The sequence below is a fragment of the Lathamus discolor genome, chromosome 9, assembly GCF_037157495.1.
Source record: "Lathamus discolor isolate bLatDis1 chromosome 9, bLatDis1.hap1, whole genome shotgun sequence".
Lineage (NCBI taxonomy): Eukaryota > Metazoa > Chordata > Aves > Psittaciformes > Psittacidae > Lathamus > Lathamus discolor.
In genome coordinates, this window is record NC_088892.1 from 3,211,398 (window position 1) to 3,236,146 (window position 24,749).

At 48.5% G+C, this 24,749-nt stretch overlaps 1 protein-coding gene across 2 annotated transcripts in view; it reads right to left on the bottom strand.

Moving 5' to 3' along the window:
* Window positions 1–3,700: 3,700 nt before the first annotated feature.
* Window positions 3,701–24,749, bottom strand: part of OPHN1 (oligophrenin 1) — a 65,385-nt gene continuing 44,336 nt past the window's right edge. Inside the window, exons 12-24 of one of the 2 annotated variants that reach the window (XM_065689291.1) lie at window positions 24,646–24,679; window positions 22,440–22,502; window positions 21,363–21,437; window positions 19,357–19,441; window positions 18,900–18,958; window positions 17,384–17,489; window positions 15,829–15,988; window positions 11,656–11,803; window positions 10,162–10,458; window positions 8,562–8,727; window positions 7,438–7,488; window positions 6,621–6,671; window positions 3,701–6,304 (exon numbers count right to left, since the gene is read on the bottom strand). In XM_065689291.1, coding sequence (XP_065545363.1) covers window positions 6,629–6,671; window positions 7,438–7,488; window positions 8,562–8,727; window positions 10,162–10,458; window positions 11,656–11,803; window positions 15,829–15,988; window positions 17,384–17,489; window positions 18,900–18,958; window positions 19,357–19,441; window positions 21,363–21,437; window positions 22,440–22,502; window positions 24,646–24,679 — 1,287 coding nt within the window. In that variant the 3' untranslated portion in view covers window positions 3,701–6,304; window positions 6,621–6,628. Of the gene's footprint in view, window positions 6,305–6,620; window positions 6,672–7,437; window positions 7,489–8,561; window positions 8,728–10,161; window positions 10,462–11,655; window positions 11,804–15,828; window positions 15,989–17,383; window positions 17,490–18,899; window positions 18,959–19,356; window positions 19,442–21,362; window positions 21,438–22,439; window positions 22,503–24,645; window positions 24,680–24,749 lie in introns of both variants that reach the window. The other variant, XM_065689290.1, reaches the window with a different exon arrangement.

The following is a 24,749-nucleotide window of genomic DNA, read 5'->3' on the forward strand; positions in this document are numbered from 1 at the left end:
AATGTCTATTTTCAACATTCACCCTTCACTGACATGGAGAAACCCATGGCCGTTCATGGGCTGTGGTGCTGTCTCCGGTACCTGTCACCATGTTCACCCCAGTGTCCCCCATCAAACTTTTACTTGGCCACCAGTGTCACCTGGGACATTTGGGAGCCGCTGGTCCAACACATGAGCTCTCTGTTGCTGGTGCTGGCAGGGCTGCCCATCTCCGCCCCACAACATCACCACAAGCTGAGGACAGAACGCTTGGTGCCAGCCAAGCAGGGGCCAGGGACCATGTTCTGGGCACAACCAGGCTGTCAGGTGTCTCCATTGCTGCTGTGACTGCAAAAGAGCAGAGTCCAAGCTGCCAGCCCCACTGTGCAGCAGAGCCAGGGGCAGCCCAAAGGGGCGCAGGATGCACAGCTCCTGCCAGGCAAAGCCTGAGTCCTGACCCGGGTGAGACCCTCTCCAGGCCCTCCATTCCAGCAGAGGCAGGAGCTCAGGGGCTCAGTGCAGCTCAGAGGGAAGGGAGAACTGCTCAGGCCAAGTGCTCTGTCCTTGGCGGTGGACAGAAACCTGCATGATGTCCACAATAACCATTCAGCTTAGAGAAAGCAACACCCCTCATGAGGAAGGAGGACTTGCTGGGGGGCCCGAGAGGGCTGCCGAGCTCTGCTGCACACTGCCAGGTACATTTTTCTGTCGGTCTCTGCAGGCTCTGGGCTCTAACCCTCCTGGCCTGGCTGGCAAATAGCCTCTGTCCCAGGCAGGCTGCCAGGTGCCTTTACTGGACCTTTGTGATAACAAACGCAGCTGGAACCGTTTTCTGACCAACTCCATCAGCCGAGCAAGTGGGGCTGCTTGGAGCCTGGGCAGCACATGGGGTGCAGCAGGCTGGACTGGAGCTATCTCCTGTGAGGGGGGCTGGAATGGCAGAAACTGAATCAATCATCTTGCTTTGTTTTGGGGTTTTTCTTGGCTGAAAAGATCTCAAGCAGACCTAAAATGGTTCCGTGCTTTAAAGCAGTTTGTTTGCCTTTGTCCTTAGAACAGCCAGTGGGAATACCCTGAAACAAAAAAATTGCTCCATTTCCTAAAACAATAATGAGTTGCTTTAAGCACACATTTCGACAGTGGCTTTACCCCCTCCCAGGGCCCTGGGAGCGCCGCTCACGCTGATGCAGCTGCACTGGCAACCGGTTCCCTGCAGCCTTCCGGCTCTATCAGCGTTGGTGTTGCACTGACCCTCCGGCTGTGCCAGCACAAGCCAGGGGAAGGGAGATGCTCTGCATGTCGGGCTTGTTCAGATGTGAATGGACCATAGCCCAAACCATGCCAACAGCGGGGACCCCCTGCAGGACACCCACCTGTGGCCACCCATGTCCCACACTGGCAGCAGTCGCCTCCTCCTCCTGTGGCCGCAGGCAGTCTCCCATCCCCACTGGTCCTTTCTCCATTGAGTAAATGATGGTGGTGAGCCATGGCTACAGGCAGGTTGGTGCCTGCACGTGTCATGTCTGCATTGCACAAAGGGTTCAGAATCCAGCCACTGAACTGTCCTGGGACTGACATGATCTCTTACCTGGTCAGAGAACGGAAACAGGGCCAGGAGCCCCCAGAACACCAGCTTTTCACGGGTCTAAAACTGCCCGTAGAGTACTTAAACAAAGCAGTTGCAGACAACGCGTGGGACTGCAAACCAGATGTGAAGGATTCCCAGCCTCGAGATGTGACAGGGCCTGGCCATGGACAAATTAACTGTTTCTTATGAAAGTCCTTCAGGTTAGTTTCTCCAGTTCACGTAACGCAAGTTTTTGCAGCTCCCTCTGAGACAGACTAACCAGAACACCAGGCTGTACCTGGAGCCCTCATCCAAACTGGGAATGCTGGTATCCCACTGCCCTGCACCGGTACCGCGGCTGTGGTCAGGGCTGGGAGAGGCACCGGGAGCTGCGCTGGCCTCCCCATGCAGCCGCAGACCTCAGCAGGGTCACGCTGACCCATGTGCTCTTGCCACGAGGAACGTTGGCCAGCTCTGGGGGTTTGCTCCTTCCCCAGCATTCCTGCCGCCTCCCACCGCAGCCAAGGGGAGGGTGGGCAGGGCCCTGCGTGCCCCTGTCCTCACCAGAGCAGGGTGACAGCAGGGGCATGGCATGGCAGCGCAGTGCCGGGATGGCCGTGGCACAGAGCAAAGGATGGAGGACGTGCAGGAGGATAAAGGGGGCAGTGCCTCAGGGAGAGCGGAGAGGACGGTATTTCTCTAAGCCTCCATGGGAATGGCAACGTTTCATGTATGGATTCAAGCATCTCCAGAACTTCTGCCTTTTAGGAGCTCTCAGAGAGTCCAAGAAAGGCTGTGAAAGCACTTCTTGCATAAGGAAAACAGAAAACACCGCCGCGTTCAGTGGTTCAGAGCATCTCCTGACTTCTGAAGCCAATTGCAGGATTTTTTTTTCTGGTGGTCTGACTCTGGATGCATAGGCCAAGTAATGCTGCTGACGGCTGCCAAGAAAACGTCTGGTGTAGAAGACTCTGATCTTGCAAAAAGCCCTGTGTGGGTGGATTCCTGAGCCATTATGGGTCTCTGTGCAGCACATAAATTCAAGATGTCTGTGCTCCACTAAGTACATTTCAATGCTAAATTTATCATACAGATGTGTCTACTGAAGTTCGCCCTTAACCTCTCCAGATTCTTCCTCTGGGAAGTCCTCACTGGGGCCCAGTCTCAAGCTTCGAACTGTGTGGTTGTGCTCTCTTCTCTCTGTATGCAAACCTACAACGTTTCGCTTATGCTGCTGAAGATTTCTTTCTTGCTCAGTTAGATCAAAACGTTTTCCACTACAAAATAAACCACACACCTCTGGGTGGGGACACCAGAATTGCTGGGATAGTGCCCTATTGCTCATTCCAATTTATAGTCATTTCATGTGAGGGCTAATGGGAAAACAGCCTTTTTCCCACTGTCATTTTGAAGACATCCATCCCTGGAAAAATTATAGCCCCCGAAGGAAACCTTTCAGAGAAACAAAATAGGAGGAAGAAAGAACCCAAAAAGCTCTCAGGTTGCTGCTTGCAGTCACAGAATGGAAGGGATTTGAAGCTCATGCATTTCCAACCCCTCTGCCACAGGCAGGACCATGCTTGGCAGGAGCAGTGCTTGCTAAGGGACTGCAGCCAGGGCAAGCCACAGACCTGCTCCAAGCCTGCAAACCCGGACTCATGCTGCAAAGCTCAGCACCCTTATAGTAGGGCTGGGATGGTGTGAAATAATTGCACAAGGACACAGAGAAGGATACCAGGTCCAGCCAAAGACCCTCACCAACAACCAGAGCTGAATTCATTCCTCTCAAACCACTGGAGCAGTTCCTGATCTGCAGCTTTGCCCAGCTACATGATATTAGGTTAAAAACATTAAATAAATCCCTCAACAAAGCAGTGAGCACTCTGTAAGTAGAAAGATGTTTGTGCTGGAAGAGGCAGCTGAACCATCTGGGGAATTCAAAACAGACAGTGGAGCTGTGGCTGCAGACACGGGCAGTGAGTAGGGCTCCATCAGCCCCAAGGACATACAGCCTTGCCTTGGGGTCCCTGGGGTGCTGGGACAGGTCCTGTGCTGCCCGTAGGACCAGAGCAGTGGGACCTGCACAGCAGAGGATGCCTGCAGTGTGGCAACACTTGAGCATTGCTTAAAGAAGGAAAAAAGCACACTTGGACATTTTTTGTTTCACTTAATGGAAATTTTATAAACACTTGAAGTAACCTATGCTTTTACACGACAAACCGGCTCCGGCGATGGATGCGTGGGGGCCCTGCCACGCTGCACAGGGTGAATCCCATGTTCCTGGCTGTGTCGCTCCTGTGGCGATGGCAGCAGGGATCGCGCCCCACAGCCCTCCACCAGCACAACCCAGCACCCTGTTATGCTCTGCTGCTGGTCCCAGCCTTCAGGTGCTCTCACAGAGGAGGAAAAACCAGCACAGACACATGTGTGACTAATGCCTGAAATTACACAATGAAATACGTTTCTAATAAGCTGCTTCCCTCCGTTGTTCACAACACCAGACTTAAAACCAAAGTCCCTTGGATTTTTCTCTTCCCACAGCCCCAGCTCTGTCCCACAGGGTCTGCGCTGGGTGGTGAGCCTGAGGCTGCCTGTACACCAGCAGTGTAAGAGATGCAACAACCATTGTTTCCAGGTCCACATGCAGAGGCACCACCAGAGACACCCATGTCCATGCAAGTCCGTGTGCTTCCCAAGCCAGCAGCCTCAAGGGGTTCTCAAAGCACAGCCCAGAGAGTGAAATGCTGGCCTTCTGTGGATGAGCCCCTGGCCTGACACCTCTGGGGCAGCCATCCCAAGAATGAAGCCACCAAAGGGCAGGCTCAGGTACCAGTGCTGCCCACAGCGGGCTACCTGGGGCTGGTTTTTCTGCTGGGTGGCTGGAGAGGATTCCCAGCCATCTGGGCTGGTCAGAGCACCTCTCCCCCGCTTCACTCTCACTGGCTTGCAGCTCCATCTTAACTGCTCTCTTAGATACCTGATCAGAAAAACACAGTGATGTGCTTTGTTTCAGTGCTGCTCACACCTCCCAGCCACTTGCCAGAGGGTGCAGCACAAAGGGTTCACCGCAGCTTTGAAAAGCCCTGAGATGCTGGAGTGTGTAACACAGTCTAGATGTTGATACCACTGGGGTTTTTGTCTTTTAAAGCCACTTTTACGTGCCACTGTTCAAAGCACGGGGGGGTACAGGAGTGAGCAGCTGGGGCACCACCAAAGCCCAAGGGAGCAGAAGCACCATTGACACAATACGTGTGTGTCCAGTGAACGCCAGAATTACATTCAGCAATAGAGCAGACAGACACCAGCTACACGCACAAGGCAAGGTCAGGAGGCAGCACGGGAAGGACCATGGCAGCATCCCACTGGCAAACCTGTGCCAGGTAGGACACAAAGTGCACTCCAGAGGACGGAGCACCCGGGAAGCAGCTAATGGGAATGTTTGGTCACTGGTTTGGGAATGCTCCCAGCACCCAAGGAAAATAATTCAGAACAGGGAAGTTACCTTTGGGCTGATGAGAGGAAGCAGGGAAACTGCTCACTGCCTATTTACAGCTGAGGAACTGAGCCCGGGTGTCAGCTGGAACCACAAATAAGCTTTTGCTGTTAACAGGGGTACTAGGTATGGTCCTGGCTAGGAGAAACCTTCCAGAATGAAGGGCATCATCTACAGAGCCACTGCTGAGGAAAAGAGACTGCACATCTCTTGGACTGGAAATTAATATAACAAGCAAACAGGAAACTGGGTGCCTCTTAGAAAAATGATGGGCTTTGGCCCACATTCAGCAAGTATCAGTTCCTCACCACCTCTGTGCTGGCCCACCAGAATAACCCCAGGACAGAGACTTCTTGGTGGGAAGTAGATCTGGTGGGAGAATGGCTCACATTGGAGGAGTAAGAGGAAGAGGAGGAGGAGCAGCACCTGCTGCCTCCTTCTCGCAGCTGTGCTCTTAGAGACTGCTGACCTGACCAGTGCTGACTGGAATGATGTGATCAGCACCAACTGGAATGCCAATGCACAGGCAGGGGATGGGGCAGGCAAAGCCCCCTGGCACAGCCATGACTGCCGGCATGGTTTTCCAGGACAGGGCAGGCTGATGCCAGGGAGGAGATGGAGAGATGCCCTGCAGAGCTAAGGATGATGGTCCCCCCAATTCCTGTCCTGCCTGCCTTAGCACAGCTGCATTTCCAGTAACAGATGCTGCTCTCCTACACACTGAAAAACACACTATAGCACACTATAGCTTATTGAGAGAGGAAAACATAAAGGGAAGGAGCTTCTTGCGGCAAGGGGCCAACCCAAACTCCAGTTGCTCTAGCCTTGCATCCAAGCCTGAGAAGTTAGTCCCTTGTGTTTTGACTCCAATATCTGTCTAAGGTCACCCTTGCCAAGGTGCATTTCCCAAAAAGTGAGCAGGTAAATGGCCACTCTAGTCCTCCGCTGTTATTTCCACAGCCCTGCAAACACTGCTGGTCACCTGTAAGGCCACACATGAGCATCCTTCACAGCCTGCGGGAGAGGACAGGTGGAAGGGCTGGGGACAGTTCAACACAGATGTGTGGGTAGGGTCTTCTCTCCATCGTTATCTCCCTCTCTTCTAATTTCTTGAGCCACTTTTGACAGCATGCTCTGAAATTATCGTCCGGTAAGATAGCTGCTCTCCAGGGGCACTGGAACTGGAAAAGTCTTAGCTGTGACACGTCCATTTCACAACCACAGAAAATCTCCTGGGTCCAACTGGGCTGAGATGGTTACAAAGTCTGGAAGAAGATAACAAGCATGTTCTATACAGCAGTGTAAATTCATCAGCAATTGCAAAACCACAACCAGAGCAAGCCCAGATCTTGGCACCACCAGCTGATTTACTCCACCCTGCCATAATACCCCTCGAGCATGGGCCACTTCCAGTCACTACCTTTCCTTCTGCAAGGTCCTCGTACAGGAAGGACATTTCTCCTGATCTTTCTTTTGAGATTCCCATTGCCTCCACTGGACTCCCACCACCCTATACATGCCAAATTTGTCTTACATGTGTGCTTTTGGTTTATTATCGGGTTTGTTGCCACAAACACTTACCTTTAGCCTCAGCTCTCATCACCTGGAATCCTGCCTTGTGGTGATGAAGAACTGTATAGAAGGAAGTAGAAGAATATAGAAAAAAGTATTAATGCAATAAGTAAGCTTAAACTCAGACCCAAACCTAAATCAGGGGCTGGGTAACAGTCATGTCAGGGATGTATCCTGCAATATAGCAAGTGAACTCAACATTTATCAGACTTACACGAAAACCTGCTTGCACTTTTGGCAGAGGCTGGCAATCTTTAATGGCAGGAAGCTGAGTAGGTAACAAATGAAATCTACTGCCACAAAGCATAATGCTCATGATCCAAAGCTCCCCATCCAAGCCTAGCCCAAAGGCATCCATGCCCAAGCTGTCACTCCATCCCACCGTACCTGTGGTGGAGCTATGCCTGTACATACAGTGTGTAGGACCAACCATCTTCTGGTTGTGCATCTCTGATCAGCTGCTTTGATCTAACCAGCCCTCTTCATCTCTCCCATGATCTTATCTCTGCTCTTTGCAAAGGCTTAGAAGCACACCGTGCTCTACACTGCTTAAATGCACACACATGATAAAAGGAATCCATAGATATATTTATCACTTAGCTGATTTACATTTAACTTATCAAGTCTGTATCTGGATTCCCATTTTACACTTAGTGGTCTTTGTTTAGTTCCAGCGTTTTGGCTGAGACCCATCTTCTGCCCATGAGTATAAGGCAAGAAAGGTGGGACTGGGACTTCCTGAGTTGACTTGCTTGGCCTCAGAGGGAGCACCCCATGCAGTGGGGCTGCAGTTATTTACATGCCAGCTTCTCCGTGCCAGGCTTACTTGCTTGTTTTTCGGGAAGCTGTCTCAAAGAACTTTGTCCTAGAGGCCACCCTGCAAAAAGAACAAAAGAGGTCACTCTAGTTATCTGCTAAGGCAAGTTGCTAATTAGGTCTCATTTATGCTAGGGAAAAGAGCAGTAGCATTAGCAGACACAGAAGATGATCACCTTTGACCGATGTCTTTTCTGCTGAGGTAGACGCTATGCTCCTTATGCTGCCAGCTCCATTCCCCTCTATCTTCCCACTGCCCTGGCCTTGCAGACCTTCATCACTTTTGGCTAGACTGCTTATTTCCATGCTCTTGCTTATATTCCTACATGCTGGTTTATAAATCTGCATTTATCACCTTTTATGGCCTCTCCTTCAGTTTTATGTACTCCATCCCTGCTGGGATGGCAGAGGAATGGAATGCATGTCTTTGCTGGATGTGCAGCAGCAGAGAGCTCCTCAGTGGACCCAGGTTACAGCCTCCCCACCAGCCAATCCTGGCTGCTGGGCTGAGATCCCTGTGTACTTAGTCACCCTTTTTCTTCATTTTTTTTTTCCTTTTGATTCCCATTGAAGCTAGCAAGGTTTCTGTCTCTTTAAAATCTGAAAGAAATCTGATGAAGCTGAACTTCAGACAATTTCCTTAAAAGAGACCCGAGCTGGATCTTGTCCTTCCCAGGGAAGCATCTCATCTGAGAGGCTTGCTCAGAGCCAGGCAGAGAGGGACTTTCCAGCTTCACCACAGCAGAGAAGGTGATGGGACAAAGCTCAGTCCCAGGGCTGTACTTGAGAAGGTTCAGAGCTTTGTTTTTGCTGCATGTGCTTGTCTTTGCATGGCTCCCCTCCCAGGCTGTGCCCTCTGCACTGCTGTCCAACACATCGTTCAGACTGCACTCACATGGGTGCTGGAGGGGATGCCCACAGGCTCCAGTTATTGTACATCACCAGCACTGGAAACCAATGTGGTATTTCTTGTCCTCTCCTAAAATTGCCATTAAGTGGCACCAGCTTCTACTCCTGCTGCCTGGGCTGATCTCATCCCCCTCCATGTTCCCCAAGCCCACTGGTGTCAGCAGCTCCCTCAGGCTGAGCTGCCCATCCCAGGTACCACACGTTCGCCAAGGGCTGCTGACTTACACAGATGAAGGCATCTCTTCTGCTGTTCCCCCTATCAGATCTGGCCTCTGCTCCAGCTTTGGAGGGACAGGAGTCCTGCATGGTGGGTCTGGAGGTCGCACTGGGGGACGCATTATCACGGGCTTATCACCATGGGATCGTGGCTTAGGGACACCGTCGCACTCACCTGCAAGTTTGAAGTTTACGAACACAGTATGAAGCTTTGGTAGAAGGCTAGATGTTTATGAAGAGGCATTAAACAAGTTAGCGGGCTTAGTTCTGTCTGTCTATCTGTCTGCCCCAACACCCTCACTCCGATGGTGGCTAATAGCCAGAATTTAGGGAAAGAGTCCCAGAAAAAGGCAGTTCTCATTCTGCCCGTCCCAGCACAGCCTTCCTGGCACTAGAAAGGGGGCCTGATGCTGCACCTCGTGATGACAAACTTGATATAGTTGCTGATTACAAAGATGATACTGCCTTGGAATGACAAGCTTTCTTAATCAAAACCTGTGCAGTGCTGCTCTTCAAAAGCAAGAGGAACAGCACAAATTGCTGATCCCTGCAGTCCAGGGCTGCTGCTCCTTTGAGTTTTTATCTCAGACAGTGGCACTACCTGTCCTCTCTCCCAGCCTTCTGTTCTGCTCTCAGGAGTTCCTGCCTCAGTGGCTGGTCTTCCCCAAGATTCAGCCGACCTCGTTATTCACTTCACCCTTCGAGACTTTCAAGGGTTAAGCGAAAAAGGAATAAATGTCACCCCTAGTGACCCAACACCTTCCCTCCAGTGCCTGAGTATTTTATAAAGCTCAGCACCAAATACCTGCTGTTACGGCAATGTGTGCTGTCCTGCAGACAGCTCCCTGGTGGCTCTATAAAGCTTATTAGAATACAAACAATAAGTATTTATATTTAACACCAACGGGTGAACCATTAAACTAAACATTCCCAGTAAGGCCTCAATAAACCAGAAACTGCGTCACAGGCAGCCTGACAGACACAACCATTAGAAATTAAAATGTGACAGTGACTTTAGCCATTTTCCTCATCCTGCTGAGGAAAGCACGGGCAATCCAGAGTGCTTATAGCTGGTTAGACTGGATACAAACTGCTTTGGATTTAATGGTCTTTATATCGCCATTTGAGCCTCAATTTTATGAGTCCACTGAGCTAGGTTGAGCTTAGCACAAGAGGCTCAGCTACTGCACAGAAAGCCTGACTTCAACCGATGCTGGTGGCATCTGATGGGCTCAGCAGGGACGGCACAGCACAGGCACCAGCACCAGCTCTGAAGGCTACCTCGAAACCTGGCAGCAGCTGCCTCCCCAGTAAGCAACACAACAAAGGCACCCACTGTCTGAAATCAACCAGGACAAGCCAGGAGGCCAAGATCTGATCAAACCCTGGGACTGCGGGGCCCGTGCCCACATCTCAAGCTATTCCAGTCTCCCAATCCCTCTTGCTGAGCTCCATCAAGAGGACTCAGGGTGAGAAGCCCACCACATGCCCTGGTCAATCCAGCGCAGGATGTGCAATGGGGAAGGCTGGTTTGGGTGCCTTGAGTTTTCCCCAGGAGAATGGCATTCCTTGTGCCTTGCTCCAGCTAGGACCACAGCCCCAGGCTCACCCTCTCTGCCGTATATTCCTGGTCGGGGAGCAGGTCTCTTGGCCTGGAGTGTGGAGGTCCTCAGGGCAGGGCTGGCCACCACGCCGTTGGCTGCCTTACTGGCCGACTTCACTCCTCCATCCTGCAGCCTGGCCACCATCTTCCCCACCTCTGCCTCGGTGCGTGGGTAAGGCCGGCCCTCGGTAGGGGAACGCCCCGGCTCATCTCCCCCCAGCCGGGGGGCAGGCAGGCGGCTGCGGTGCAGTGGCTTGGGAACCTCCGTGCTGCTACTGCCATTGGGGGTCTGGCTGTTCCGGTCTGCTGTGGAGCCAACAGGACAGACAGACACTGGGTTAGGGAGCAGCATGGAGGCATGGTGGTCTCTGCCTCAGAGCCACAAAGCTCCTGTGGTACCAAGGGACAAGCATGTGTGTGTGTGTGTGTTGGATGGACAGACGCTCACTCTGAGCAAAACACAAACAGCAAGAGGCTCACGCAAATGCTGAGGCAAGAAGAAAGCTGAAACAATATTACAGAATATACTTATGGGTTTCTTTTAAATTTCCAGTGCTCTTGCTCATGACAAGTTGTGTACCATCCTTTTACATCCCTCCAAAAATCATTCAACTTATCCCTTTTGCTGTGCTAGAGGCTCAGGCAGGGGATGCAAAGGCATTGCTATGAATCCAATGGCGCCCTGCAGCCTAGGAGCATCAAATGCTAATGCTTCTGCTCCCAGTTTGGAGAAACATTTAAATGTAAGGCCATCTCTCACTACATGAGCAGTCTTGTGATTTCCATGAGCAATCTGCATCAATCATGTTTTGCCAGTGCCAAAAAGTACACTTGTAACATTAGGCCTAAAACACCATCAAAGCTCTGAAAACTGTAACAGAGGAAAAGACTTTGTCTCCAATGATGCGATCAAGGGCACAGCCTGCAATAACTACAGAAAATCAGGTGCAGAGAGAAGCATGCTGTGCCCTTCAATATGATAACAAGGGCCTCAGTATTTCCTTACAATCAAATGAATTTAACAGCTGAGTTGTACTTGGTCTAGAAAATACTATCACTGGGTCCTGAAGAAGTTTTTGCTCCAGATGTACAATCAGCAGGGGCAGAGCTGGCCCTGCCAGTCCTCTCAGGACTGCCATGGTCTACAGGGACAGGGCTCCAGGAGCAAACAGCCTCCACTCATTCCACCACCCCTGCTCCTTGGCTGCATTTACATCACTTTGCATTTTTGCCTCTGAAGCAAAACCTCTTAGTTTAGCTAATGGAGAATGCTGCAAGTAATGGGAAAAAAAGAGTTCCCAAGGAGTCTGAGTTGTGAGATGATGCAGCCTATGTGTGAGGATTTCTTTGCTTTCCTTACTCACTGAAAACAAACTTCACTTCCCTTATGGCCTGGGAAGTGCAGTCCTGTGACTGATATCTCTATTGCTCCCTGAAAGGTGCTAAAAGAAACAGGAGGGATGAAAGGCAGGTAAGGCACCAGTGAACAGCTGGACTGACCTCCACTTTCTTCCACAGAAGCGCCGAAGAAGATGGGTCTTTCCCTCAGAGGACGTTTGGAAATGGTGATGGGTTTATGCCGCCGGGCAGCTACTCTTGGAGGAGGCACCGGTGGGGCTGTGGTGTCTTCTGGTGGGCCAGAGTAGATCTGTAAAGGCAGGTAAGTTTAGATGGCCTGAGCTGAAGGGGCTGGTGCTGCACTTCCAGCCAAAGGTCCGCCTGCCAGCACAGAGAGGGATGGTGACCACCCTGGACATCTTCCCCATGGCCCCACAGCTCCAGCAGTATATGGTTCAGACCCCCCTCCCCAGCCAAGCACCATGCCACGTCGGGCAGCTCTCTGAGGACAGCACACCACACCAGGAGCAAAGACCCAGGTCCTGCCTGGCAAGTGCCCACCCACTGCCTACGTCAAGGGCTGCCCCACTGCTCTCTGCTCTGCAGCATGCATAGAAGCAGTCTGTGGCTTGATTCAGCCCTGGCTGACCCCAGAGGGCTGGAGAAGCTGCTTCAAACCACATTGACCAGCCACAGCCCACAAGAACCTGGAAGGGCCCTCACAGCCGTTTACTCCAGCCCTGTGAGTCTCTCTGCAGGGGGACAGACAGTGCCCACCAGCTGCCCTCAAAGGTCAGCAGCACCCAGGAGAGCCCTGGCTGCTGGGATTGAAACAGAGCCGGTGCTTTAGTTACAGATCCATACATGTGTCCTGCTGTTGGCATTCCTCCAGTCAGGCTGCGTGCTCTGCACCTTGCATACCTCCTGCGGCACTAAACTAATGAATGCAGCAAAAGCACCAATACAGACAAAATGTGTAGGAGCAAATTATCTTGGAAGAGAAGAAGGGAGCTTTGAAGCTGACAGTTTCTGAGAAACATCAAGATTTCCACATCAGTGAGGCGATACAATCTATGGAAAGCACCCAAACAAATTGGTTTAGATTAAATGCTAAAAACCCTTCAGCTCTTGGCTTACAATGAAGCGTGTGGCACTATGAAGTTATCTTGGATGAAATACTCGCATAAAAACAATGCTGCCAAGGAGTTTTATCTCATTTTCTCACTGATGATACGGTACCTATTTGGTTAAGTTTAATCATCAGTGCTTTTTTTAAGAGATGAAAAAGAATTAAGCTTCCAGGCAGTTTCTTGAAGATCTGAACCACTACATTAAAGACCAAACCCAACCGCTCTTGTGTTTCGCCCATGAATATTAATTGAATTTATATCAGGTTTAGAGTGAGTTACTACAGATGGGGTGGCATGAGTTGTTGAGACCAGAGGCTGCACAGCCCGTCCTGGAAGAACATGGAGTTGGTCGCTTCCTGCTGTCGGCAGGAGATGGCTCAAGTTCAGAGGACAAGCACGAGTGCTAGCCCCACCAACAAACAGGGTCGCTGCTCTCTCAGTGCACACTTTGTTACGGAAGAACAATTTTATTATGTCACTCATAAAGATTTTAAAATGAAGAAATTCAAGATTCTGATTTGATTGAGCATGACATTTTCGTAACTCAAATCAAAAGCATATTCTTTCTTCTCCCAACCAAAAAGCAGTTCTGTGAAACCAAAATGGGGATGAGAGAGAAAAACATGACCCACTTTAACCTTCTTGATCTTGAAGACCAGGGACCGTGTACTACGGTAAGGGTGGGCACTGGCCTCCTCACCTGGGCAAGGGCAGACCTGAACTGCACCCAGCCTGGTCTGCCCAGGCTTCCCCTCAGCAGGCTCGGTACAAATACCATGTGGTGATAGTCAGGCTTCTCTCCTGACTTTGCCTGAAGAAACGAGGAGCAACACATCCAGGGCAAAGACCCAGCTGACCCCAAATGGGTCATTTCAGCTGCCTTTCTTTCCCTATTTGGTGACGCATGGTGGCTGCTGATGCTTAATACCAGGAGGGGCTCTGCCCTTTGCAGGGGTAGTACTTTTTCTCTGCTCCAGAATACAAGGTCGGGTGCATTCCCCCTGCCTGGATTCAGAGGAATCTGCTGTGACAGAAACAGCCCATGATTTAAAAACAGCAGCTTGTGTATTATTAAAATAGCAAATGATTACCTGCAGCAGGGCCATTTTTTTGAAACATCAACCTCAATCCTATATATTGACAAGAATCCAATAGTGTTTTGTAAAGAAAAAGAGTAAGTACGTTCCTCAAGGATGATTATAAAGATATCACAGAATGCTGTTTTCACAAGATGCTTTTCCACATCTGAAACCCATGCCAAACCCCACTGCAAACTACTCTTTTTAAGATGTGGCTGCAGCCTCTGCTTTGCTTCTGCCTCCTAAATGAAAATCCAAGTTAAACAACTTGAAAGTACAAAGATATTGACAGATCCTCATATTCAGAAGGTTTGTACATCAAAGAAGGTATTTCCAGAACCATCAACTTCTTTAATTTAACTGAAATATGAGCTATGGAAACAGTAATTACCCACAAAGACTTCACGAATAGTTACTTTGTCCTTAGAGTCCTCATATCACACCATATAAACCATATTCCCCTCTTCCTTCAGACTCATTTAAAGTGTTTGCTCATGTGTGAGCTGAAGACACTTTCAGCTGTGAAGCTGAACTTACAAGCTCAATCTAATAAATGTTACTAACTTAACCTTATCGCTGAAGAAATTAAAAGCAAGCAAAGAGGCATCTGGCTTAATTAAAGATTTAATTCCATCTCTTAGAGGTGGCGATATAGATGATGTGTTGACTCAGCCTGCACCATGGGCTGTACAAGAGGGAAGGTAGAGGCCCAGGTCTCAGCAAGTTGTGTGAGGATCCCAGCACACAAACAATTCACTGTTTTGCTGTGGAACTTACTAAAAACATTAGCAGAGATCTACAAAGAAACTGGCTTGTGTTTTTCATGAGTTTCTTGTGTGGATACTCAAAAGTCTCTCTGAGTTCTTTCAACCCATTTATCTCATTTCATTCCTCAGCACCATCTGGTCCTTCTTTGGTTGTTCCAAATCCATATCTGCTTTTGCAAGAACTTTGCTCTTTCAGTTTCAGCCTCCTCTTCCCAAAAAGGGAGCTTCACCTCCGTAGATGTGCTGCCCTGTCTGCTGAGAGCGCTACCCCAACCTCACAACAAACAACATCCTTTAAAGGATGGCTTCAAACTTTCCCTATTCTAAGACATAAATGTTTGGACATTCTGTAAAGTGTTACAAAAAGCTGAAGGACCAAACTCAGTCCTTTGAACCTAGCATTGTTATCAGGAAAGAAATCTGGTCCCTGCTACACTGACTGGAATGTAAATGCTGCTCAAGTTTTTAAATCTTAACATACAGATCTATCATCCTCCAGCCACCCTGAAAACCCTAAGCGATTGTATCAGATAGTACAAGGAGGAAGCACTAAAACAGGAGACAGCAGAAAACTCTGCTTTGCATCAGGAAACAAAATGCCACACAATAAAGCAGCTGTTGTCTATACATGAGTCTTCGGCAGCCACCACAGCAAACTAAGCCAGGCTGTGCATTCAGGCAATGCTCTCACACAAAAACGTTCAGCAAAGGTCTCATGGAAGGAAAATGCTGCTGGAGCCTCACTGGGGTGCATTGCCCCGTGCTGAGCACTGCCCCACACAACAGGGCCTGCTCAAGTCTTCTCTGATAGCTCCACCCTAGGCAGCAGCTCCTCTCCCTGGGACCTGTTGCCTGGATCTCAACAGATCGTAGGCACTGCCGAGTTATTTTCATCAACCTTTCAATACTTGTCTGATTTGGATTTTTCTCCCCTGTATTGTATAGTGTCTCATCTTGGACTGTGCCTGTTGAAACCAGTTATGTGCTGGTCTAGCTCCTGTCTTCAGAAATGAAAAGCATAAGGTCCTGAAATGTCCAGGTATAGAATAGGTTTTTTGGGGTTTGGTTTTTTTGTGGTTTTTTTTTAAATAAAGATTCCTCTTATTTAAAAAGAAAAGATCCTAGACTCAGGGTTTCCTTCAGAACTAGCTAAAGGCAAGAGCAAGAAACATACCTGCTACACTTTGTTTCCTTCTGAAGCATTTCAGAACAGTGCATTACATAAAACCATCCCAACCCCTAAGGAGACTCCAGAAGGAGGAGCCAGAGCTCTACATCGTTGCCACAGCAACAGTTTGCCTGAACAGGATGGAGCAGCCAGGAGCTGTGTGGCACTGCTCCTGGGACTGCTGCCTGTACCTTCCCGAAGTGCTCGATGAGGATCTCAACCACTATGTTTTGGAACTTGATGTTCATCATCGCTGCTACGGTGTCCTCCTGTGCACGCATGAGGGTAGGTCCAAATATCACCCCCATGTTAGACGGTGACATCAGATTCTCTCGACTGTGCTCACATATGCTGCAGAGAGGAGGGAAAGAAGGAATAGGGTCTAGTTTGGTTGGTTGTTTGGTCTGTTTTTTTTCAAACATCTTATTCCAACCAATTAAAATATGACACAGTGAGAATCAGTGGTTCAGTTTTCTTGATTTTGTTTTAGGAGAATTTGTTTCCCAACCCTTTGGAGACAAATCAAGTCTTTAGTTCTGACATGCACATTTGGCCAGGACAGTTTGGAAGAGCAACATGCTGACAGCATTTTTATTTGATCCTTTCCCATTCCCAGCTCCTCTGTTAAGTCTGCAATCAAAAGTCATCTGTGCAACATACACACAAATGGAGTAATTTAAATTGGAATACCCTGTTTATCCAGAGCTGACTTTAGCTTTACTTTTCCTACTCTCTGAAGGAGGAGGGCTGAATACAGGGAGCACACTTTGGAGTTTTGCAATAAATCTCTACACAGCACCTTCTTCTCTGAGAGAACCACTGTTTTCACAGAGCAGAGCTCTCTCTGGCCAGGACTGTGCACATCTGCAGAGCAGCACCAGTCACTGACTGAAATACCGACCACCTAGGTCAGTACCACTTGGTTCCAGAAGCAGATCAAAGGAGAGAGACTCTGATGCTGACATGGAATGAATTCTGAGTTGAATTCTGAGTTTAATTCTGGGTTTGCCCTGTAGCTCTGGTGTTAAAGAGGTTTCTGTCAGCATGAGAGGAGAGGGATCAGAATTTAAGCATAAACAATTGAATGAATAAACACAGCGACCACAAGCACAGTGTTAGCTTCATTAGACTGCAGCTCTGCCATTTACACCGGAAGGTTTTCTGCAAACCACACAAACATGGGCACAAAAAGCTGGAACCAGGACCCCCAGCCAGGTCTCCTTGCCCCAGAGACAAGGCACGGCACTGACAGCCAAGCACTCACCTTCGAGTGTCAGGGTGTGACAACCCCAGATCACTCCTGCTTATTTCTGAAACAATCCCATTTTGAAAACAACTCCAAAAGTCCAAAGCAAGCCCTGTCATACAAAAGTCATTGATTCTGCAAGCCTTTCTGACCTGCATACAGATTCCTCCCTTGCTTTTGAGCTTGAGACCTAACATTTGTATTAACTGGAGTGAGAGATGACAATTTATAGTTATGCTGTCAGAGGGTATTTTCACGCTCAAATAATTTCCTGCTTTGAGAGTGTCAGAAAGGGGATGAAAGTGGCAATTAGGAAGAAAAGCATCACTTAATGCAGCGGGTAGCAAAGACAACCATGCCATCTGTACAGTCCAAAAGTAAATTCCTAAAGGGACTGTGGTGGATACAATTTTGCAAAGCTGACATAGAAAAAAAAAAGGCTTGTTCTGCTGATTCCGTTACTCCCCTTACTCTGGCTTTAGAGAACAGCTTCTGCTTACTTGACAAGATGTTGTATGAGGAGCTCTAACATCTCTCTGTTCTTGTCAGGTAGCTTATAGACCAGCGCATGAATGGCTCCCAGCCGGTAATCCAGGTTCTCGGATTCTGGAAAGGTAACACAAAGAAAAGTTTGTGCCCACCACTTTCAAAGTAAATACATAAGATAGCTAAAGATAAAACCAAAGAAAATCTGTGGGAGCTGTTCCTTCTTCAGCATACAGCTGCTTGGCCAAACCCAGCAATAGGAGACAGAAAGAAAGTGAGATTACATATCAACAGGGTAAATCATTGTGAGAAACAAAATGAAGTGGACAGTGGGAGAAACAAAGCTTGAGAATGGAAGAAAAGAAGCCAGTGTGGCTGGGGAAACAGGCTGGGTATGGCTGGGACCTGCCCTTTGCACCCTCACCCCACACACCAGCACACCTGGGGAATGCACAGCCTCTCTGCTGAGCGTCTTATCAGCCCAGAGTGCTGTAATGCTGAACAACAGGGTAAAATGTCTTGCAGGGAAAAAAAATTGAGGTCCTGACTCAAAGAGGTCACCCTTAGAAGCATGAACAATCATGAAACAATAAAATACTTGGTGTGAAAAGAGTAGTGTGGGATCTCAGTAGCTGGGAATCTTAATGGTGAGAGTTTCTGAGGGAGGGTAGAAAAGGGATTACAGTTTTGCACATACCCAGGCACCACTGGTTTAACCAGTAATGAAACTAGTAAATCTTGGACTTGAGCATAACCAATAGTGGTGGAAAATTTTTGTTTCCAAGAAAGAACAAGTGTTATTAATTCTCCAGAGGCCCAAGCTTAGGAGAGGTGGGCACTCTCCTACCTTCCTGATGAGTTCAAGGAAGCATGGGGGTGTGAAAGATGCTTTAATCCAAAGCGTTTCTGAGTGTGCCATGAATTTCCAAATGCCAGTACTCTCATGCTGAGGGAGATGACCAACTCCCTGTATCCCTCTAGTCTCCATGCCATCACACTGGTTCCAAAGATGCAACTAGTTCAAGAATTATTATGGCTTATTTGAAATGGCCATAACAACAGGACAGCCATGGACTGGCCAGTTCCACACATACTACTTGGCTAACCTCTGTTAATAGTGGTAGTGGCTCAGTCCCAATAGCTGCAGCAGAAAAATGTCTTTCATATACTGGTAGACACTTTGGATTTCACATTCCAGGATAAATTTCACAACCTAAATGGTGAACCTATCTATCTGTATGGCAACAGCACATCCCATTCCCTCACAGGTTTTAAAGTAAATACATTAATACTATTGAGAAGCAATCTTCTGGGGCACTTGTGCTGATTTCATGTTAGTTGACATGCCCTGGCTCTCCCAGCCCTCCATGAAACCCTGTTGGAGGGAAGAGCACTGCAACAACAGTGAAGCGAAGAAATACCATCAGACATCCAGTGCTAGGCTGGCAGAGCTCTGCCAAGTGACTTTGATGTACACTGGTCAGGGAGGGCAGGGCTAGCGACTGGCGGCAGGGCGGCGGCGGGACTTACTGGCAGCCAGGACCAACTCTTTGTGGAGCTTGTATGTCATGACGGGTTCTGACAGGTTCCTGCAATAACCAGAAAGAAAACAGCTCTGGCAGGGCAATGTGACCGACTCCTGACTGAGCCTGAAGGACCGACAGGCAAACCTGCTCACTGTCCAACACCACCAGTTCCCAGTGGCATCTTGCCCCCAGCCAGTATTATTTAAACAGCTTTCCCCACAGGATGGGGGGTTTCTACAACAGGCATATTTCTCAATTAAAAAAGAAAAACAACCAAACCAAACCAAACCAAACTCCTCCAAAACCAGTCAAAAAATACCCATTCATCTTCCCAAAGCTTTTGTCACTTCTTTACCCCTCCCAACAGCCAGGTGTTAACATCTGGCAGTTCACTCTGCTTTTCACCAGATCAGGCCCAAGTTCCTTTGCCAACCTGGGGCAGGTGAGACCTGCAGCACTACCTGAGATAAAACTTCAGTGAGCTGGTAATTGTCTTGATGTCCCAGTCGCCACTTTGGAGATCCACATCCCCTGGACATTTTGGATCTGAGGGAAGAACAAAATGGCTTTAAAGTAAGGTCTGTCCTGAGGCTGTTAATAAATAGCACGCTCTCAGGGAGGGAACACTTTTGAGACAAACAAAGCCACAGCAGCACAGTAAGAAAGCTGCTGATTCTCACGGCTGAAGAAGCAGAACAGCAGTACCAGTGTTGGTATTTTGGAAAGCCTGGGGAGCAGTGCTAAGTAAGGACACGGGAAGAAGCGTGAGGTAAACTTTAAGCAGCGGTGAAAAGTTAGTGAGGGAATATTTTCTATAGTTTGCTTGTTTCCCACCATAGCCAAGCCTGGCAGAATAAAACATTTCCACAGATCCAAGACAGGCTTTCTAGTATCCAAAATAACCCAAGTGTCCAGCTCTAATCCCTCCTTCACAGTTACTCCCCTGAAGGCTTTTCTGGAAACATCCCCTCTTGCTGCCTGGAGAGGAAGTAGCTTAGAGAAGGAGGCATGGAGGTACACATTGCTCCTACCTAACCTCACCAAACAGCCACATAATTTCTGTGGTATGATGAAGGACATGGGTGGAGGATGGGGGTGGCTGGACTAAGGAAAAAAACTGCATGAGTTATTTTAAAAAGAAAGAGGACTGAAGAGAAAAGAAATACGTATCTCCTTCCTGAAGCTCAGGATAAAAGCCTTCTACAGCAGTTACTTCTGTGGTGTTGGACTTTCCATCCTGAGCTCACACACAGTGGGGTGGCAAGTGGTTAACCAGACCCATGCATATAAATGAAATGAAAAGCCACTCACTGGTGGGGTTCAGAGGAGAAAACCACAAAGCTACTCACAGGGAGGGTGAGAATCAAGAAGCAATAAAAACTCAGCCTAAAAGTAATTAGTCATCAGGCAAGCATAACCAAAAGCTGTCTGAAATATGGCTCCATGGGAATCAGGCACAGCTATACATCAGCACAAACCAGCAATTTTAATAAACAACAACAATAGTAAAAGCAACAGTAAACAATAGTGAAAAACAATAGTTTACAGAATATATCAATGTGAGATGTCTGTGCAGGGAGCTGGCATGAGCACGAGGAACATATATCAATGTGAGCCTGCTTTCTGCCCTGTGCTCCAGCCCTGCGGGGCTCAGGGAAGGGGCTCCCCACCTGTCTGAGTCTATGGGAACCATGAGCAGGATGGTCTTAGCCAGATCCCAGCCCAGGAGCACTGTGTCCACACACACAGCAACGCTGCTGAGCCCCACAACCTGCTGCAGGGAGTTTAACCATCTCTGCTATAAAGAATACCCTCCAATCTACCTGCCTGTATGAAATACAGGACTCAGTGCACGGAAGGGCTTACAGCAGAAACCCATACATTGCCTTAGTAATATGTACGTTGCTTATGGCGAGGTATCCCAGTCCTTCCTGGTGAAAACCTCAAACCACAGGAAAGGCCTCTCTGCAGAGGCCACCATCCCAGCTCTCCACGATACCCCATGTGCCAGACCCATGGGACATAGTAGCCCCCCACAAACAGCCAGGCAAGCCCCTAGCACTGCAGGAGGGGCAGCAGGGCACAGCACAAGGGCCAGGGCTCATTTCTCCTTGCCCAATGTCCTGCATCACAAGCCTGCAACAGGAACATGTCCCCAGCATGCAATTCCAAAATGCCTGGGTATTTTTAGGACACGATGGAAGGCTTGTGATCATTGCTCCAGGGTCACTGCCTCCCTTTACCTTGCTGCTGCTGACTTAACTTTAAATGCAGGTTGCACCACAAACAAATAAATGCAGTTGCAACAAAAAGCCCAGAAAAGAAGGGAAAGATGTGCCTCGAGGGGCCACAGGAACCAAAACCCACAGCAGACATTTCTCACTATAAAACCCAATTGTCTCTGTCAATACAAAACAATACAAACCCAGGACAATCTAGTTGTGCAGAATAATTAATTAATTCTTACCAAAAAAGGTGTTCAGCAGCTTCTGCACCTGAATATTGCTGCCAACAGTCCGGTAGATGCCCTCTGTAGTAATTCCTAAGCAGGAGAAAGCCAGAGCGTCAGGAAGGGTCTTCCCCAGCTAGTGGGAAGTCCAAAGGCCCCATCTAGTGGAACTCCTGTCCTGGCTGTCGGGTGCTGGCTCAGCAGAACCGCAGATACACCCTGACCTGCCCCAGGATACTCCCCACACACTGCCCAACGGGGTGCTGTGGGCAGGATGCGGCGCACTGCCATCCATGCAGCAGGACTCAGACCTTCCGCCAGGATCACATCATGGTCAGGGGAGCCCAGCCAACAAGCAGAACATGCGCTTGAGCTGGCAAGTCCTACCTGCCAAAAGGTGCCATTTCTGGAGGGTGCTGCTTGACACAGACTTGTTCAAATTGCCACAAAAGGTGATTTGTTTAAGCAGAATCTTTGAAAATATGAGCCAATGTTAGGAAAGACAGAAGTGCTGGATTTGCCTGGCTCTGAGAGGAGGATCTCATTGCCCTGCTCCTCCCCACCTCAGCAGAGCTTGGCTGGTCACATTTCCCAAAAGTTCAGGAGATTAAACCAGGCACCTTTCCCCATGGCAGCCTGGACATCCAGTTGTTCTGGAGTGATCTTTGTCCTTCAGCCCATGCTGACCATGTGTGCTGGTACTGGTTTCTTTCATGAAAGACCAGTGGTGAGCTGTCAACCATCAGCCTGCTTCTGTCCTGCTACTTTTAACAAAATGGGTCTGTACCCCAGGTATCCCCTGCCTGTGCCCCAGTACAGGGAGAATTCCAGAGCTATCCTCTGTTTTCTAAAGCCAAAGATAAGAGACCAATTAATGAAAACAGCATAAAGGTGGAAATTCAGACCTAACCAGATGTGGTACATTCTGGACCACACAGGATTTCTGCTCCTCTGGCAGGCATTCTTCAGCTAAAAGTCAGAGTCTCATTTCTTGGACTAACACCACTACAACTGCTGAAAACACAAAACAACTCAAGGCCACAGGAAGCAATGTCAGGACAGCAGCACCCCCCGATGCCAGGGCGAGCAGCTTACCTTTTGTTTCCACAGCATTGATGCACTTCCGCACAAACTTGAAGCCGACCTCATTCAGCTCCACTGTTTCAAAGAAGAGAAGCAGCATTACCTGCCTGAACACCAGCATAGAAACCCCAAGGAAAACTGCTGGGAAAGCCCCATCCCAGGATGCTGTTCACACAAAGCTCAGTGCCCCCACATGCAGCCAGGTTCACACACACATGTGCATCCCATGCATCCCTCCAGGAAAACACAGGCATTCTTTAAAACCTGACAAAGAATTATTAGTTCTGTACGTTGTCCAATTTTCCTTGAATTCACTTTGAGTCACAGCACTGCTCCTTATCCTCTTTCTGTCTTTAATAATAAAAGCATAAATCAGAGTCCAGTCACATGTGAATTTGTGTCTGATAAGGAGCTGATTAATATTTCCAGAGTGCTGCAAAATCTGCAGTTATAGCTCACCACATCATAGGATCGTGTAATTTCTGCTTATCTACTTGACTAGATTAAAAAGCAAAACCAGTACAGCTGGATAGACTGAGTAAAGCAGAACACTGGCTTTTGTTCCACCAATTAAGCCCAGGCTGCCTTTGTGCCTGCCACGCAGACATCATGAAGCATGTAGGAAGTCAGGATTTTTTTTCTAGATGCAAATGTCAACTTCTGTAATCACACTACTACTTCTGCTAATTTTTCTGGGCCACAGGACACATCTGGACTAACTTCAGCACAGTTATCACAGCACAGGCCATGCTGGCGAATCCTATGAGATCACTGTATTTTCAGCAAGATGTTTATAACAGCTCTCTCTTCTCTGGTGATGAAAAGCTCTAACACAGGAATGAGTAAAGGCACCCTCAAGCACAGACCCACTTGGTACTTGATACTGAGTGGTATGACACAAGTAAGGTAAGCATGTTAAGTCTTTCTAGCTCTAATCTATTAAAAATAGTATATTTACTCTTGTGAATCACTGAGTCACATTCCTTCCAAGCGTGTAATGCAAAGTCAAACAACAGGTTTTATGCTTATGCTTCTGATAACACTACCTCCATGCTCATTAAGGTCAGCTAATTAATGTGTTGATAAAAGTAAACTCTAATATACAAAACCCTAATGAAGCCCCAGTGTTTCCCATGGCGGCACGTGCAGCCATGGCAGTGCATGCTCAGCCTTGCCAGGGCTGCGGCGCAGTAGGCAGGGTGCACCCTGCCTGCGAAAGGAGACGTATGGGACAAGGCAGTGCGATGGGGTGGGAGCTCGAGGGAACTGAATGCCATCTCTATTTTTTTATTATAGTATTTGCTAAAAGAAATAAGACATTAGGAAGAAGGTCTTCCCTGTGAGAGTGGTGAACTGCTGGCATGGGGTGCCCAGAGAAGCTGTGGCTGCCCCATCCCTGGCAGTGTTCAAGGCCAGGTTACATGGGGCTCGGAGCAACCTGCTCTAGTGGAAGGTGTCCCTGCCCGTGGCAGGGGGTTGGAACTGGGTGAGTTTTAAGGCCCCTTCCAATCCAAACCGTTCCATGATTCTTTGAAACGTCCTCAGAATCTCCTGCTGATCTTTTTTTCCCCTCTGTTACTTTGGGGTTTAGAGGTGCACATTGAACTCTGCATCCTGCTAGTTCTGGCTAAATAAAAACTGCAGATTACAATCGATAATCAATAATGCTGCATGGAGATCTCATAGCAGCCTTCCAGTATCTAAAGGGGGCCTATAAGGATGCTGGGGAGGGACTCTTCATTAGGGACTGTAGTGACAGGACAAGGGGTAATGGGTTAAAACTTAAACAAGGGAAGTTTAGATTGGATATAAAGAAGAAGTTCTTTCCTGTGAGGGTGGTGAGGCACTGGAATAGGTTGCCCAGGGAAGTTGTGAAGGCTCCATCCCTGGTGGTGTTCAAGGTCAGGTTGGACAGAGCCTTGGGTGACATGGTTTAGTTTGAGGTGTCCCTACCCATGGCAGGGGGGTTGGAACTGGATGATCTTGAGGTCCTTTCCAACCCTACCTATTCTATGATTCTATGATAACTTTTACCATTTGCAACTCATTATTATCTGGCCTCAGTATCAGACACTGCAATGGAAAGGAAAGGAGTTCCACAGAGGCAACAAACAATCTACTCAGTAGAAATTGAGGACAAGTGTATCTGCAAAGAAAACCACTGCCCAACCTCCAGACAGCTTCAACAGCTTCGGGAACAGCAACAGAAATTACTCACTTTCTTCCTGTTTTGTGATGGGACTGTGGTAGATCTGAAAAGGGGGAGGGAATGGAAGAGGAAGAAAAAAAAACAAACATGCAATGTTATTCAGTATTTATTTT